Raw genomic sequence first — 18,333 nt, forward strand, 5'->3', positions numbered from 1 at the left:
CCTGGTGAGGGGAAAAACGGCTAGAATTTAAGAAATTAAATTAAGAAAGCAACATTCAACTTGGTCTTTAAAATGTTCTTTGACCCTTGGTTTACACTGTGTTCCTGTCTGCAAGCTGTTTCCCTCTCAGCTGTAGGATTGCTGTAACAGGGGGACTCAACCGTAGTAACCGAGCCTCTGTGTTTACCCTCAGCCAGCTGCAGAGCTGCAGATAAAGCTGCAGCTGAGACTGGAATGATGTATATTAATATGCACACGGTGTTTCAGGAAGAGACCTGCCAATGCTGCTGTATTTTCAGGCAGACAGCAGCTGTGTAACGTTTCATTAGAACATATTCAAGTCATAAATCTGGGCATTGTTCCCGCAGGAATAACAAATATTTACATTATCTTTATTCATTGCCTTGGTAATATTCATTCAGTTTGTATGTCGGTGTGGTCATTAGCACTTATTGTTTTTTACTGTATAAAGAATCAATGACGTAATGTACTGTTTTTATTAAACACATATACTTTAAAAAATTATTTTAAAGTTGTTTTTGGAGAAGTTTTACGAGACACGTCGTTTAATGCGTTGTTTTCGACAGCGGATGGCGCCACAGAGCCACCTGTTGAAATTCAACAGAATGCACTGAAGCTGCCTCTGAGATTGTCTATGAAGATGAGTCACTCTGTGTTCTAGTAGAGGAAATACTAGACGCTTAGAAGTGTTCCTGGGTTCTTTATATATTTATATATATTCTTTATATATACAAACTGTATATACTTTCTCGATAAAGACTTTTTTGAGGGGGTCTTTGGAAGGCTTGTAAATAAAATTGACCTCTCTGTCTCCCAGAGGTCTGGCAGCGTGAGGGTTCAGACTCTTATCTGGTCATAGGACCAGAGGACGGAGACCTCTGATAAATCTGATGGAGCCACTCTTTCAGTCTGGGGGGGGTTACATCTCCTAATGCTCCCGTCACAGTAAAACCACTTTAGTCTTTACTTTCCACATCTGGTCCAGCTGGTCTTAAACCCCTGGAACTTTCTCGGTTTACTGTCAGCTGGGATTGCTGCAGTTATCTCTACACTGGACTGGTTGGTTAGTCATCACCTGCTTGTCTGTGTGGAGCTGTTAACCACCCTCAGAGGTGTCTCTTAGCAGGACGTGGGACTTGCAATAGATGTTCTTGTATGTTGCCCTAGTTTTAATGTTACATCGGCGAAGTGGAAGGTCAGGTGTTCCAATCCTGATCAAGGCATCCCTTTAGTAGAACAGGACTCCTGTAACAGTGTGGTGTATGGGGCACAAAACTAAAATTGCTGTCTCTTAGCACATGATGTGAATACTGTCTATTTTTAAATATATAAAAAGTTAATTTATGACACAGTGACATTTCTCAAATATAGACATTATGATATTAGCCCAATAAAGATTGTCATTTGATTGGTAGGGTTTGTCTCCATTATTGTAGGGTCTTTACTGTATGATATAAAGCACCTTGAGGTGACCGTTATTGTGATTTGGCGAAGTTATTGCAATAAAACTAAATTGAATTAAATTTTAGATGAGTTGTTTTTCTTTTTTGATAAATGCTATTTTACTTTGAAATCTGACTTATTGTCTCAAGTACTCTGCATTTAAAAGAAAATCACAAGTGATTCATCTCTGTTATGTTAATATTATTTATTAACTAAATTTCTCAAATGTAAAAAGTAGAAATGTTTGTAAAGCAGCATCTTTTCCAAAGTTTGTGCTGAAATCCGGTAATTGCTGTAAGATATTTGTTTTAGTGTTTACGTTAATGGACATTAATATCAAAATAAAAAACTGAAGCAAAGCAGCTCATTTACATCTGTGTGTTTCACATAAAACTATGTAATATATAAAACAGACAGACAAAAGACAATGCTTAAAGTTCAACGTGGTTTGAAAAAGAGTTTTAGCCTTTTCTGATGCTTCAGCTGTTCAGTCTTTGCTTACTTCTCATGAATCTTCACTTTTAATCTTTGTGCTGCAACCGAAGCCATGAGTGCCTGAAATCTCCGACAGGGCCTGATTATGGAGCCTCCATCATAAAGAGCGGGGCTGCAAAGACACCAGCTGTCCGGTCCCTGAATTTCCCTCAGAGTGTGACCTCCTCCTGCCGGTGAGAGCTGCACTTTTTTTTGCCCCTGCGTGTTTCGCAGCTGATAATCATCAGATCCGCATGAAGCTGGAGCTGCTCGGTCGGACTGCGACTTCCCGGGAGAGTTTAGAGAGGAAAGAGTCAAAAACAAAAGTCCAAAGGTCCTTCTGGCTGCTTTTAACTGTCGCTTTCAGTCCCATCGGGACCTGCTGTGGAGGACCCACCGGGTCTGTGTTCCTTAACTCGGCCTTTTTGCGGTCCGAGCTGCCGCTGAATGGGACGCACATTTTCTGCTCGCCTGTGCTGCGATGGAAGCGGAGAAACCACCGGGCTCTCCGAGGTACTTGTGATGCCTTTAACATCTGTTTTTCATTCGCGTGAATGCTGTGAAAAGCAAACAACCTGTTGGCAAAGTTCAGTCTTGGTGCAGGTTCAGTTAATTCAGAGTTATTTTATCATCTCATAAGTGAGCGAAAATCCAGATGTAGCCAACCACAGTTTACAGAGAGATCAAAAGGAAACGGCTCATATTCATGTGCACGAGCTAGAAGTCGACTGTAATAAATGTTTTAAGTTAAAATCAGAATTTTTACACAATCATGAAGCGGCAGTTTAATATGAGATTTTTATTTCAAGTTAAACATAACAAAACAATATCTTTCATGTCAACAATCAATATTGCGCCGCTTAACTTATTCAAACCAGGACTTTAGTTTTGGCTTCAAATGAAAACTGTCTGTAAATAATGCGATAATCTGACCCTGATGTTCCTGCAGTTTAACTGTTCAAAATGCAGAATTTATTCATAGAAAGTTTCTGTGTAACACTGTCTGAGATAGATGGCAAACAGCAGATGAGCAGTATGGGTCCCTTTATGGTTTGCCAGCTTGCCGGCAGCCACAGTTCCTGACTTTAGCACCTGTTTCAGACGTTATTATGCAATTCAATTCTATAAATAAACTCTGCTTCAGAAGTCAGAAAGTGTCGAGATGATGAAGTCAACTTTTTGAAGTCAACTCGATGGCGCATGTGGAAGCTGTCAGACACCAAAAGCGTCCGGTAATGCTCATCTGCTGTTTAGTCTCTGTTTCATTCATATTGTTATGCAGTGATTGCAATGCTCATGTCCAACTCTGCTTTTTAATATTGGAGCTTTATTAGAATACATGTACATGAATAAGGGTTCAAAATAATCGTTATGTGCTCCTGTCTCTTTAAGGCCAGCCTTCTCTTTAAAGGAACTTTTTTTGATTGGACAGCTTCTGGAAACCTACAGAGGGGCAGCAACAGGCCTCAGTGAGCTTTGTTGCTTGTAGAGACATAACAGAGAGCCATATATTTGGGGGGGGGGGGAGAGAAGTCCTTAAGCATGCAGTACACAAAAAAAAGGAACATTTTTTATATTAATAATATTATTCAAATGAGATAAATTAAGATAAAGAGTATCTCTCCCTTCAGGTTTATACCCCTTAAAGCGGCTCGCTAGCACCTGAGCACTGAAAGTATGAAGCCTCTGTTGGAGTTGTGCTGCTTATTTTTATTATTTCTGCAAACGAATCAACACAATATTTTATTTTAGGGGCTAAATATGCTCAAACCTTCACCAAAAAGTTTGCACACATGTCAGAAGTGGATAAACCCTTTGTATTTTATGGGTTTTAAATATGAGATCCATATTGTACAGTAATGCCACTGTTTTGCACATGTCTCACTCTGTATATTTTATTTTATATATATATTTTTTTTTTTCACTATATTTAATTTGTAAAATATGTGTGTACACACACACACACACACACACACACACACACACGTAGAAAAATATTTAGTATACACATCCAGAAATGCATATACTATTATATATTGTACATATATTTATTAGTTTCAGATGTAGCCATTCTTGTGTTTTTTGTTTACATTATTGTATTTTGCACAACTCTGTTGCTTGTGAAGCTCGCACACAAGAATTTCACTCACATGTGCTGTACCAATGTACCTGCACATGTGATGTGACAATAAAAGTGATTTGATTTGATTTGATTTGAGAGGTGCAAAATGGTCCCAAAGGGCCCCCTGAAAAATTTCAATGCAGTTGCCCGGCTGTTTTGCTTTGCATACACGTATGGCATTTAATACACACATCTTAAGCTGTATGGAAAATCCTCTTCGAGCCATGCCTTATACCCAACAAGAAGTCCACTGTTTTTCAAGGTGTATCACAAACTCAACCCAGAGAGGCATCAGCGTGATCTTTGGCCAGTCTAATCGAAACACATTTCTTCAAAGTTTTGAAGTTCTGTGTTAGACTGAGTATATATCTTCTAGTCTGTCTTAAACTTCACATGCTAGACAACTCGGTCATTGATCCAGCTGAGTCACAGTCACAGTGCCACCTACTGGCAACAGTAAATCAGCATCATGTGATCCCTCGTACGCTTGTACGTTATGTTTGCGCCGTGTGGTTTTGGTTTTTTTTTCTTTGTTTTTTTTTTTTTTTTTTTTTTAATCATGTGCAGCAGTGTGATGTGTCCTTCGTGGGTGTTGTATAATGCAGCGTCATGGACACAGGAAGTGACATGTTTATGCAACACCCAAGAAGATTCCAGGCTTTAAAACATCGAAATGGGACCTGTGCTTTGTTTATCTGTGACCTCAGTAAACACTTTCTTGATGAGTTTTTGGGCTCAGTCACTAATTTCAGGTCATATTTAATAAAATTGCTGAAGTTCATTTTGTAAATTACGATCGTTATTAGAGTCAAGAAGGAGGATTATCCAGGATGTGCTCATTGGCCAATGACCTGTAAACTCACGCATCACTAGGTTCGCTTTTCATGCCCAAATTCTCAGTAAGGAGGCTTCTCTTCTTCCATCTTTTCTTTACAGTCAAGTGGCCTTCATGCTGAGGGACCAGTCGTCACTGCCTGCATCTTTAATAACAAACATGTTTATGAAAAAATTTAAAGGTACAACAGAACAGGCTTTTGTGACGGCTACAAGTCATCGGAAGGTTTACAAATTTGTCTTTAACCTTGACATAAACAATTAAAATCATTTACATTTTCATGTAACTAATGACTTATTGAAAATTAGCTGTGCTTAACACACCTGCACAATTTTCTTCTTGCGTTTTTATGGTCATTTATTTTTTATTTTCACATGTATTTAAGCTCAATATGTTAACATAAGATTTCACAATATTTAGACATTCATATTTTGATATTGATGTTAAGAACTGTTCTGCATTTGTTCTGATGGCGCCACATGAAAGGACTCAGCTTTCGAGCGTATATTGTTATATTGTTGTGATGTTTCCTTTCATCTTTCCCAGTGTGCACTGTGACCTTTAGCATAGGTAAAGATGTAAAAGTGTGCCCCCTCTGTGGCATTACACAAACATTTTAAGATGGAATAGCTCAGTTAATCATTACATCATCAAGTTACTGATTGCGCTTTAACGTCTTGAGTATAAACATTTTTATGTAGCTTCTCGAGTAAGGATTTCAGTGCCACCAAAGTTGATGTCTATTTATGTGCAAGTTTCTTACAGATTTTAACGTTTGAGAGATTTTATTTTTTCCTGACTGATTCATCTTTCCTCTGTCTCTATTTCTAGCAGATGTTTTGAGTGAAAGCAGCAGAGACGGGGAAGATCTGCAGCATTTCATCGTTGTTTTCTTGCTCCCGATCAGCAGTCTCATCCAGCAGGTCAGAGGATTTATTGAGGATTTAACCACGTTATAAAACTCTTTAAAGGCGATCTACCCGAGAGCTCAGGCTTTTACTTCAGTCTATTTTTCTTCTGGTTGGCCTCGGAGATGCTCTGCAGTGAGAGGAAGCTTTATTCGCAGGATTTCAGTGCTGAAAAATTGGGACAAGTGATTGGACGCACGATGCTCTGCTGACCGTTTTTCTTTTTTAAATTTTGGATGTTCACCTTCGAGGTCGTTCTCCCACCACCACGTCACAGATAGCAGACAATGTCTACCGATAACAGCCCGCCGCCCCTGCCAGCTTCTCCAAGGTCGTTCCATGCCCTACCTCATCACCCGGCCCCGCCCACCCCATCACCTTCTCCCAGCCCGCCAGCCACCATCTGCAGCCGGCTTTCCAACGGCAGCCAGTCGGCGCCCAGCCCCACGAACTCACGGGGCTCGTTCCACGGCATCTCCTTCCTGCTTCAGATCGGACTCACGAGGGAGGCGGTCACCCTCGACCCTGGAGATGTGTCGCTGTCCTCCGTCAGGGAGCTCGTCTGCTCCATCGTGGATCAGAAGGTAAAACCAAAGGGTTTTTTTTCTGTACACTTTCCTTTTTTTTCCTCTTTTTTTTTTTTTTAAATCCACAACCTTAAAGCAGAAGTTTGGAGATTTTAACTGGCACGTCTCACCTTCAGGATTCAAAAAAGTTCACATCCCACATCCACCCATTTAGTTGTATAGAAATGAGGCTCAGCACTTTAGCATCCCTTTGTCCTCCTCACCCCACCCTCAGAGGCTCAGTGCCACACAACTTTCTTTTTACCTTTCATATAAACTTATTGGTCAAAGGTCGGAGTTCAGACACCGGTTGACCATAGGCTGCAGGGCTGAACGCAGCGACACAGGTTTGATTCTGAGCCGAGGCTCTTTGGTGACTGTCTAAACCCACCCTGTTGTCTAATAAAAAGTCCTAAATTTTTTTTTTTTTTTTTTTTTTAAATTCGGGGTGTGTATGTGCACATAAATATGCATGATTCGATTCCTTGGATCAAAGTAAGGCTCAAGCATGCCGATGCGGCTTTCCACCCCGGTGTAGAACCCACTCGTTGCTGAGGAAGCCACAGAAGGGAGAGTTTCCAAAACAGCAGGATGCCGGTCTGTTTGCTGTACCTGTACTGATTACCTTAAGAGCTTTAAGGAGAGGGTGCTATTTGGAGGAAGTCATAACAATTATAATCTGTGCTGACCAACAACAATCCCAGCGACTGAGAAAACACAACCCCGGCACGTCTACGTGAATGGAAAACTGTTCTGAAGAAAGTGTTTTCCTCCTCTGGTCAGCCTACAGGAGGAAAACCCACAACGTGTCATTCAGTCTTTTTTATTCACAGCATCAACTTCTCCTCCTTTTTTTCTTTTTTTTCTTTTTTTTTGCCTTCGCTGCCCTGCTGGATTCCTCTTTTCTAATCGTCGTGTGTCGAGCCTGTCACATTCTGCACTTCAACAAATCTGAACTTTGGCCGCGATGTCTGCGAGAGCTCGTGAGCTGCAAGCATTTGATTGCATTTGTGGAGGAAGGAGTGTTAAATGTTCTCCTCTGCAGTGATGAGCTAATAACGATTAGTCCGCTGCGTCTCCAGTGACTCTGTCAATCTCTGCATGATCTGCAGCTCCATCATCTTGGTAGTCGTCACTGAGCTCGGAGGCACATGAACTGCTCCTTACCTGTTTCTTGTTAGAATGGCCGTCCAGCTCACAGGGGATTTCCCAAACACACTAAGTGTTACTGTGAGTAGGTACACTCCAAGACAGTCAATTATAGCCTGTCTAAAGAAGTGGCTTAATAATATGAAGGACCATCAAAACAAATGAGAACCGAAGTACCAGGGTGAGATCTTTATAAGGTAGTTTGCAAACCAGGCGGGAATTGCGCTTGTTTAGAGACCGTTGCAAACCCCCACAGGCAAGAAATGAATCCTATGTGGACACAAATAATTATCAGGTGTGTGGACTTGTGCACAAAGCCCGATGTTAATGGTCTGATGCCAAAAAAACCCTTAAGTGGGTCCTTGCGTGCTTGCAGACGGTGATATACAAATATATTAGAGTCCATCATATAGCGACCAGGGCAGGCATCATTCTGTCAGGCACGTCTAAAAATAAAACCAAAAAAAAATTGCTGAAATGTGTCGCCAAATATAAGCAAAGTGGGCAGGCCGACACTGTTAGACACACTTGGGGATGCATTCAACTTTGTGTCAGAGCTTCTTCACAAGCTTCTAGCTTCCGCTCTGAGCCTCACCTTATCTCTCACCATCTGCTGGTTTTCTGGTTTTTACCACTGCTGAACGTACCACCTGCGTTTACATCACTCAGTGCATTTCCCAGCAAGCTACAACACGCACTCACAGACACACATACCCAAATGAACACACACAGTTTGCAGCAAGTTTGCAAGGCATGATGGGTTGGAGATTAAAACCTAGTGATGCTCTCATTTTTGACTTCTTTCTGCAGACGCGTTTCCAGCGCTGGCTGGGTTGTGCGAGCACATCCAGTCTGTTAGGCAGTGTTTGTTTGCAGCTTGTCACTGGCTGAGCTCCCACCCTCAGCAGAGGAAAAGTCTTTTTCACAGGGAATGTCACTTCCTGGTTGGCATTGCTGTGTCAGCGGCTGCACTTCCTGTTTTACAGTCGTGTGTTTGGGGTCGCAAGAGCAACAGGGTGGTCAAAGTGAAAGAAAGTGATAAAACAGCCAGCTGATAGGCTGTATCTATTGTTATTGCGCATAATGGCAACCGAAAGAGTGTCTTTGTTTGGTTTTTTTTGTTTTTGTGTGCACATTATTTGGCCTAAATGCCAAAAAATGTGCACAAAAAACACTGATACGTGCGTACGTCCAGGTCTCACCACTTCTGTGATATGAAGGCACGGCTGTTGTGAGGAAGTTGATTTCCAATTTTTAACATGAAAATGAAGTGACGGGGCTTCTGCTCTCATGCATGCTCACAGTTTAGCCGACAAAATCAAAATCATGTTTGAATTTTTGTTTAAAAAGCTCCACACGGGTGCAAAATTTCTTTAAAATCTCTTCGTTTGTCACTGTCAGGTCTAAGCATTGAGATTTTTAAGATGCTTTCTTTTAATAAAAATTGAAAATAATCAAGTTTTATTTGTATAGCATAACAGAATCAAATAATAAATCAAGAAAAAATATAAGGAAGAAATTCTTTAACAGTTTAAGTGTCTGGGTGTCATCCTTGATCGTACTCTATCCTTCCATTCTCGTATCCTTTATAAGCCTGAGCTGGTCCAGAACTCAGCTGCCCACGTTATGGTATAACCCACCTCGACTCGCCACATCATTCCTGTTCTGCAACAGCTTCACTGGCTCCCAGTTAAACAGATTTCTCCTACGGACATTCAACCTCACCATCTCTGTTGGACCTTCTTCATGTTCCCACTTCTTCTTGCAGTCTTAGATCTTCTTCCTCCCTCCACCTGACTGTTCCCTCTGCCAGTCTGTTCTGGGGCCAGACCATGAAGGGCTTTAAAAGTAAAGTAAAATCTTAAAATGAATTACAGAAGTTCTGAGGAGCCAGTGTAGAGTCATTAAAACTGGTGTAATATGTTTACATTTCTCAGTTTTTGTAATGGTGTTTGCACTTTAATGCTTTATGACTGATACTCTTTGGAAAGTCATTACAATAATCTAAACAAAAGGAAAAAACCTGTCACTAAACCGGAGTGTTAAACGGATTCTCGCGGTATTCTTAAGGTGGTCGTAGCAGGTCTTTGTTTGTCAAAGGTGAGATTAGAATCAAATATTTGTTGACAGCTTTACAGCCTACTACAGTGATTTCAAACACGCAGACATGTGTATTTATACCATCACTACTTCTTCTGAAGTTTTCAGATAAAGCCACATTTGATAGCTTGTTTCCAGTATCTGCCAATATGTATCATCACACCTACAGCGTTAGTTTTCTGTGGTTTCCCCCACACATAAAAGCATTTTTTTTCATCCCCTCGCTAAGAATCACACCTGTTTAAAGTCTGCTAATGTAGTAAATATGCATGTAATTTGTTGGTGCAGACATTTGCACAGAATTCAAGGGCAAAACTGGATTTACTGGCCTGCTGCAATCAGTGAGCATATGTAGGCAGATATCAGCCGACAAACTGCAAACAAAACATGAGGTCTAGGTGTCACAACCAGTGTTGGTCAAGTTACTTGAAAAAAGTAATCAGTAGCTAATCAGAATCAGAATACTTTATTGATCCCTGGGGGAAATTATTTTTTGTTACAGTGCTCCATTTTAAACCAACATTAAGACAAGACAGACAATACGCTAACTAAGAATAGTACAATATATACATATATATACATACATACATACATACATAAGTCACTTATAAATAAATATTTGGAAAAGAAACATGTGTAGTTGTAGCAGCAAACAGTGTGTTAAGTGGATGCGTTGTACAGGGAGATGGCCACAGGCAGGAATGATTTCCTGTGTCGTTCAGTGGTGCTTTTCGGTAATCTCAGTCTCTCACTGAACGAGCTCCTGTGACTGACCAACATGTCATGGAGTGGGTGGGAGGTGTTATCCAACATTGTCTTTATCTTGGACAGCATCCGCCTCTCCGACACCACCTTGAGGGAGTCCAGCTCCATCCCCACAACATTGCTGGCCTTACGGATCAGTTTATTAAGTCTGTTGGCATCTGCGACCCTCAGCCTGCTCCCCCAGCATGCAACAGCATAGAGGATCGCACTGGCCACCACAGACTCATAGAAAATCCTGAGCATTTTCTGGCAGATGTTGAAGGACCTCAGTCGCCTCAAAAAATAGAGACGACTCTGGCCCTTCCTGTAAAGTGCTGTGGTGTTTTTAGCCCAGTCCAGTTTATTGTCAATGTGTACTCCAAGGTATTTATAGTCCTCCACAATGTCAACACTGACCCCCTGGATTGAAACAGGGGTCAAGTGTTTCCTGGTCTTCCTGAAGTCCACGATCAGTTCCTTGGTCTTTGCCACGTTGAGCTGCAGATGATTCTGCTCACACCACGTGACAAAGGAGTCGACCACAGCCCGGTACTCTGTCTCATCATCCCTGCTGATGCATCCAACCACCGCAGAGTCATCAGAAAACTTCTGAAGATGGCAGGTCTCTGTGCAGTGGCTGAAGTCTGTGGTGTAGAGGGTGAAGAGGAAGGGGGAGAGGACAGTCCCCTGTGGTGCCCCTGTGTTGCTAATCACCTTGTCAGACACACACTGTGGGAGACGTACATATTGTGGTCTTCCTGTCAGGTAATCAACAATCCAGGACACCAGAGAAGCATCCACCTGCATCGCTGCTAACTTATCACCCAGGAGGGTCGGCCTGATGGTGTTGAAAGCACTGGAAAAGTCAAAAAACATGACCCTCACAGTGCTCGCCGGCTGGTCCAGATGGGTGTAGACACGATTGAGCAGGTAGATGATGGCGTCCTCTGTTCCGAGACGAGGCTGATAAGCGAACTGAAGGGGATCCAGATGTGGTCTTACTATGGGTCGCAGCTGGTCCAGGATGAGCCTTTCCAGGGTCTTCATGATGTGGGAGGTCAGTGCCACGGGCCTGTAATCCTGGGGGCCACTGGGACGAGGCGTCTTTGGTACAGGGACGAGGCATGATGTCTTCCACATCACCGGGACCCTCTGCAGACTCAGACTCAGCATAAACAGTTTATGAAAGACTCCACACAGCTGGGGGGCACAGGTCTTGAGGACAAGGGGACTCACTCCGTCTGGTCCAGCAGACTTGCCTGAGTGAAGTCTCCTCATTTGCATCTCAAAATAACCGATTACTCCCCCCCCCAAAAAGTAATCCTGTTACTTTACTGATTACTTATTTTCAAAAGTAATTAATTACTTAGTTACTTTTTAAAAACACGATTTACAACCTGAAGAGGTGATAAAGCGATAGATCTTTCAGCCCAATTCTACTTTTTCTGCATAATCCATCATACAAAATTTAATCAAATGGAAAAGTATCTTTTTAAAACTTGTTTTATTAGTTTTAACCTTTTAACTTTATGCATCAAGCAAACATTAAATTATATGCAACATTCTCTGACTGGAAGAAATTTGTTTAACATTTAAACCTATTTTCTGCACATTCCAGCACATAAAATATTTTTGTGTGTTTACACTCACTCTTTCAAATGGATGCAAGTAAAACACAGCAGAAAATAAATAACATCAAAGACTAGCGGTACTGTTGCTCTATCTTCACCTGTACAGCAGGAGTGGCATAGGCGGAGGTTTACCCTGGTGCAGGTGTGCCGCAGCGGTCAGTGGAAGAATCCGCGAGTTTATCTGTGAATTTCCCATTACGTCGTTGCACACTCGGTGCTTGCTTGGAAGTTTAGGGTTTTTTTTCGCTTTAAAAAGAAGTTTTCTTCCCACGCACAACGGACACTAATGTTTTTGTCACTTTTTATGGAATCAAACTCAAAGTAAGGTCAGTACTTCCACGCTTTAAACGCTGCACGCTCATACTCTCTCCCACAATCGATATATGATCCACTGTTGATCTGCACACAGCTGTTGTCACTAACGGCGCACTCGCTTACGTCACTGTCATGAGACATTCTTGCAAAAAAATCACGGTTTTAGTAACGCAGTAACGCAGCGTTCCTACGGGAAAGTAACGGTAATCTAATTACCGTTTTTGCAATAGTAATCCCTTTACTCGTTACCTGAAAAAAGTAATCAGATTACAGTAACACGTTACTGCCCATCTCTGGTCACAACTGAGAAAAAGAAATTGTGACATGTGCAACAGGAAAAGAAGAAGTGGAAACGGGGAAATAAAGTGACTGCAGAGGATTTTTCCAGCTCTTGCAGAATCTTCCCCTCTTCTCTGCCACCTGGGAATCTCTGTGCATCTGCATTTTAAAAAAATAAATAAATAAATAAATAAAAATCATAGAAATGCATGTAGAGACTGACCTGCTTGCCCGCTCCAGGATGATGATGATGATGATGATGATAATAATTAATAATAATAAATTAAAAAAATATTGCAACTACCAAAATGTTTTATTTGCTAAAACTACAGTATAATTTATAGTGTCATTTCTTTCTCTGTCTGATTGAAAACCCAAAGTAGATGTTCCAGCAGGAACGCTTAAAGAGGTGAAGAGGTGGAAACTGGTCTTGTTTGGTTTGTGCCGAAAATGACTCGATCGCTGGAATTTCTCAACCTTTTTTTTTTTTTTTTTTTTTTTTTTTTTTCTCCTTTTGCATCCACATCAAGAAGCTGAGAGCTCCGTCTGTGGGCGGGTGGATGCATCTGCTCTGATTTACTGTAGTCCAGCCGCGTGCGTGTGTAGGAGGCCAGAGGAGTCGTGGCAAAGTATAGGGAAGTTCCCCTCCTCTGCAGGTTGCCTTGCTACACCCTCATCCCATGCCACCCTCACCATATATACATACACACACACACACACACAGTCCCATCCTGGATTGTGAAACACTGAAACCGCAGTATTTTTAATCATCACTGAGCAGACGATAAGCAGCGATAAGATCGCAGAGAATTTTTCTCCTGCAGCTTTCAAAACTTTACGGAGCTTTGCAGCCTCCTGGTTTTGGTCTTGCAGCATTTTTAGTGTGTTGCATCAGCAGCAAGCAAAGGAGCAGCATGTGTGGAGTTGTAGGAGACTTGTATTGTGACTTTCAGTCTTATAATCTGTCACTTTTTCAGAATTGCAAAGAGTCTCCTTTACTGTGAGTGCAATAAGGAACAAGCAGGCCGGGCACAGATGTACTGAAGGGTTGACCAGTTCATCTGTGAAAAAAGGCAGCATTAGAGGCTTGTTTTGCTTTTAATTAACTGAATTTATGATCTTTTAGAAAGAACCTTTTTCAGTCACCATAAGTAATTTTCCTATAGTGTTCTGCAAGGTTCGATTTTAGGTCCTCTTTTATTTTCTGATTTTCTACACAGATGGAGTTTTCCTTGAGACTTGGTGATCCTAAAAACCCAGCCTCTGTTTCAAACTTAGTACCTCAAAGTCACAGTAACCTGTCACAATCAGAACTTTTGTGTCAGAAACTCAGGAGTTTGATTTGGTTGAGCTCTCAGCTTTGAACCAACAACATTAATTAATTAAAAAAAAAAAAAAAGAAATCCAGACCTGCTTCCTCTACATTTGAATAATCTTGAGAATAACACCAATGCATACCTGGGGAAAGTCATCTATACATTGATCTCTCAGGGTTTGACTCATTGTAACGGACTCCTCTGTGGTGTGAACGAAAAGTCACTCTCGCCTCAAACTGTTTTTCTGCTCTTGACTGATATCTTTTAAAGTACATCTGGGTGTGGAGCTACAGAGAAGAAATATCAGCCTCATTCGAGCAATCGCTCACCTTAGACCTCATGTGGGGTCCTGCTGTCTGCTCCTAAGTCTGGAGCATACTGTTTGCTGTTTGCTAACAGTAATTAGAGGAATTTTCCTTTAAAGACAAATTGGCCATTAATACAAAATGCACAGAAAATACTTGATCTCTATTTTCTTCATTATTTGTGACCACTGTGAAAGTTGCAAGCATTTATATGGATCAGGAATGAGGAAACTCCTTTAAACCTCCCCTTTTAACGTTGTGTTTGTATGTTTTGACAGTTTTACGCTGTTGAAACCTGTTGCTGTCTCTGTTTACCTCATCCCCACCAAGCTCTGCTAGCATTTTAAAGGGCTGCTCAGAACGGCCTCCCCCTGATTAGGTGCTTTTCTTCTAACCAGAAAAGACCCTGCATCTGGCCCTATAGGGGCATTTTCAAACCTGCCCACCAGTTCCTGCACTGGAAAGCACCCCATTAACGTACTTAATCCCAGCACTAACAGCCCTTCATCACTCAACACATCCTAGAGCAATTTATGAAGCTTAAAACTTTTAAAACGAGCAGTTTCAGTGGGGTGAATAAAAATAACACTGTCTGTATTTCAAAAGATGCCCACCAACAAAGGGTTTTGGATAATGTGATATTTACAGTTACAGTTTGAACTTCACTAACCTGGATTATGAGCTCTTAATGTTTCTCAGGTTGTTGTGATCACATCTAAATCTTGCATTTGAATGTTAGAAAACCTGAAAAAGTCATGCTAGCTTATTTGACAGTGACCAGTGGTTCAGGTGTTAAATTTCTTCCTCGGCAACAATAACCAGCATTACAAAACTATGTGCTTGCTTTTAATAAAGGATATCCTTTAAAGCAGTGTCTCTCTTTGCTGTGTCCTCTACTCTGCTGGTTTCCATGGCTGCCAAGGCCAGGTGGTGCTTCAGGTGGAGACGTGAATGTTAGTAGCACAGGTATGTGAGAGGGAGTCAGTGTTATGGTGCTTTTAAATGCTTGTAACTCTTGTAGTTGTTGTAAATCTTCAGGTGTGCAGCTCATATGTCACCCCAAATACAGAATATACATGTTGTTTACACCAAAGGCAAACGGTGATTGACTAAAGATGCATGAAGAGAATCATTTTTATGGAAAATCCACAAATTAATGTTCATTTTGCTAGTAGCAACCTCCAAAAGTTTAAAAAAATGAAACTAATACATAAATGCCAAATCTGCAGTTTGTCTAATGTGCACTCCAGTAGTAAGTCAGCCCTCATTTACAGCTACAAATGATAACAAAGTGCTTGAGGATGTATGTTTCTTTAAAATTACTCATATGCAGGACTTAGGATATGCCTTTAGCTTTTTGTCACTAGTAACCGCTCAGTTCAGTTCAGCTCGACTTGACTCAACTCAGTTTTTAGGGTTTTCCACTAGTTGGTTGTACCTGGTACCAGGTACTTTTTTTATTTTAAGTACCTACTTGGCTGGGGTTCCAAGAGATCTGTAGACACTGAAAAATGTGATTGCATGCCACCGATTGGCTAGTCAGTGGCGTCACTCGATGATTCACAAAAATTAAAAGCACCACTTTTGAAATCCAGAAACAAAGGAAATGGCTCCACACAAACTAACACAGCTGTCCCCGAGTCAGACAAAAAGCCACTGATCGAGCAGCAGGTATATCATCGCCTCAACAAACATCCTTCCTTGTTGTGGTGCTCGTGTTGCAAACAAATGACATCACTGGACTTCCGGCTGTGTTGCTATAACGACCCCACACTTATTATGTGCTACTCTATTCTAACAGAAAACAAACAAAACCGAGTCGCATCCTGTTAAGTTTAATAGGTAAAAATGGAAAAGGGCTAGTAGACTAGCCACCGTATCACCAGTTGTAACCGCTAGCTATCTGCATGGCTTCAACTTTGGACGACTCTGCTATGTTTGTTTGTGTTTGGTTCTTAGAGCATTTTTAATAGAATTATCTGACTTTTAATATGGTTAAAACTGTGCTTAAATTTTAATGAGTAAAATTCTTGTATGTCAGCAGACTGTTTGTTGCAAATAAATATTGGCTGATAACTCAGCACTCCACCCTCTGGTCCAGATGTGGTCACTTCTGGCTATAAAAACCAACATGGTGGTTCCCAAAATGCTAATTATGGGTCTTCAAAATGTAGAATCCAAAAGTCTCGGGTACAAACTGTGCAGATGGTCTGTGTTTGCTGAAAAAGAAATGGGGTAAAATATTGACTTTACTCTTATATTTCAAGGTTTTACTGTTTTTAAAGTGAAATAAAAGCCATTTAAAGCACTGTGACAGGTTCCGTCATATATCTGTGTAATAAATCAGCTACATGTAGGTCCAGAGGTCTGCACTCTCGCCTCAAAGCAAGAAGGTTGTGGGTTTAAACCTGATTCATAGTTGGCTGAAGGTGCAGGTACATAAAGCAGTGGGTGGGCATGAAGTGTGGAAATGAATAATATGAAATAATTTCTTAGCTGCCTTTTTATTTAAAATAATAAAGTCCATCTTTTCCCCTTAAAATACACAATTATCACCAGAAGTTCAAGACTAGTATAAAGGTGAAAGAATAAATTAAAATAATAATTGAAAGAATAAATAGATAATACCTGTGTCATAGGTAAATGACATCACCCTATAAAGGTACCTTATTTTCTGTGTGCCTGTTTCCACAATCCTCAGATGATTTGAGCATTGAGTAAGGATTTGGGTTATGGAAGTAGTGCTTGTGGATTATGGTTGGGGTGTCTCCGGGAAATGAATGTAAGTGGATGTAATGTGTCTCTGAAATGACCCGGCTGCTGTCTTTGTGTCCGATTTATAGAGCTTCACGTGTGTCTGGTTCTGCTTTTATATGAATCTGAATCTCATTGCGGGGCTGAGTGCATCTGCACATATGCTTCATTTCCACTGACATGGTTGTTAAAATGCACAAAGGATTTAAATTGCCTAAATCAATAAATGACTTGATGTCAGTTAAAAATTAATGCAGTTAAGTGCACAAAAATAATCTAACATCATTTTATGATTTAATATTTATCAATTAATTTCTCTTTATATTGACTTTATCATTTATTCTTCTCATTTGTTTTGTTCATTCATATTTTTTCCTCCCTATTTTTTTGTTTACATCATTTGTTTCCATTTGTTTTAATTGATCTACATACATTTTACATCTTTAAAAAATAAAAATAAAAATCCCTGTTCTCTTCCGTTTCAGTATGCAGATGAGGTGACTATTACAGGGTAAATAAACTAACAAGCAAACCCATAGGCAACGCATTTAAGGAGGAACTGGATTAGAAATGAGTGCATCAGCGGAACAGCTTGGAGACAAAGCTAAAGAGGAAAGGGTGAGATGGTATGGAGGTGGGATATATTGGACACAGGATGATGAAGATTGAGGTGCCAGACAAGAGGAAAAGAGGAGGAGTTAAGTGGAGATTCATAAATTACATAATTTTCTTAGGGATTAATAAAGGAATCTGATTCTGATGTAGTGAAGGAGGAGGATATAAGAGGCAGATGTTGGCGACCCCTAAAGGGAACGTCTGAAAAGAAAACAACATGATGAAATGATTTGTCTTTTTATTTGGTTTGGATTTTGGCAGTTTTGGCTCTCTGTAGAAGCTCCACGGACACACACATCCATTTTCATATTAAAAACCTTTTTGATAGATATTAGATGAGAAGAGCAGCCAAAGATCGAGCTCAGGCTAATATCCTACAGCAACAAGATAAATGTCTTCACCCAAAACTGTTTTATTTTTTTGTTTTTGTGTTTTTTAGGGGATCACATGATTCTACAGGGTCAGACAAATTTAAATTTCCAAGGTTTTTTTTTTTGTTTGTTTGTTTTGTTTTTGTGTTGTTTTTTTTAAATAAGGTAAAAAAAGAAGATTATGGGCCCCACTACAGAACCCTGTGGAACTCCATAGTTCCAGGTGTGTTTCAAGTGCATAAGAATAGATGGCTTATGTACATAAATTATTTACATAAACAAAATCAATCAGTTCTCCATATGCAGTTCATACAGATACCGTAACCGGGTTACTACATAATCCAAAAAATAATATAATTATAAACAGCAATCATAAGGCTACACT

The 18,333-nt window shown here is 40.6% G+C and overlaps 1 protein-coding gene across 2 annotated transcripts in view; it reads left to right on the forward strand.

Annotated features, from left to right (window-relative positions):
• Positions 1–2,150: 2,150 nt before the first annotated feature.
• LOC101483444 (serine/threonine-protein kinase D3) overlaps positions 2,151–18,333 on the forward strand; it is a 55,810-nt gene continuing 39,627 nt past the window's right edge. Inside the window, exons 1-2 of one of the 2 annotated variants that reach the window (XM_004568451.5) lie at positions 2,151–2,451; positions 5,727–6,387. In XM_004568451.5, the coding sequence (XP_004568508.1) occupies positions 6,091–6,387 (297 nt within the window). In that variant the 5' untranslated portion in view covers positions 2,151–2,451; positions 5,727–6,090. The remainder of the gene's footprint in view (positions 2,452–5,726; positions 6,388–18,333) is intronic. The other variant, XM_004568452.5, reaches the window with a different exon arrangement.

Source organism: Maylandia zebra, linkage group LG15 (assembly GCF_041146795.1).
Source record: "Maylandia zebra isolate NMK-2024a linkage group LG15, Mzebra_GT3a, whole genome shotgun sequence".
Classification (NCBI taxonomy): Eukaryota; Metazoa; Chordata; class Actinopteri; order Cichliformes; family Cichlidae; genus Maylandia; species Maylandia zebra.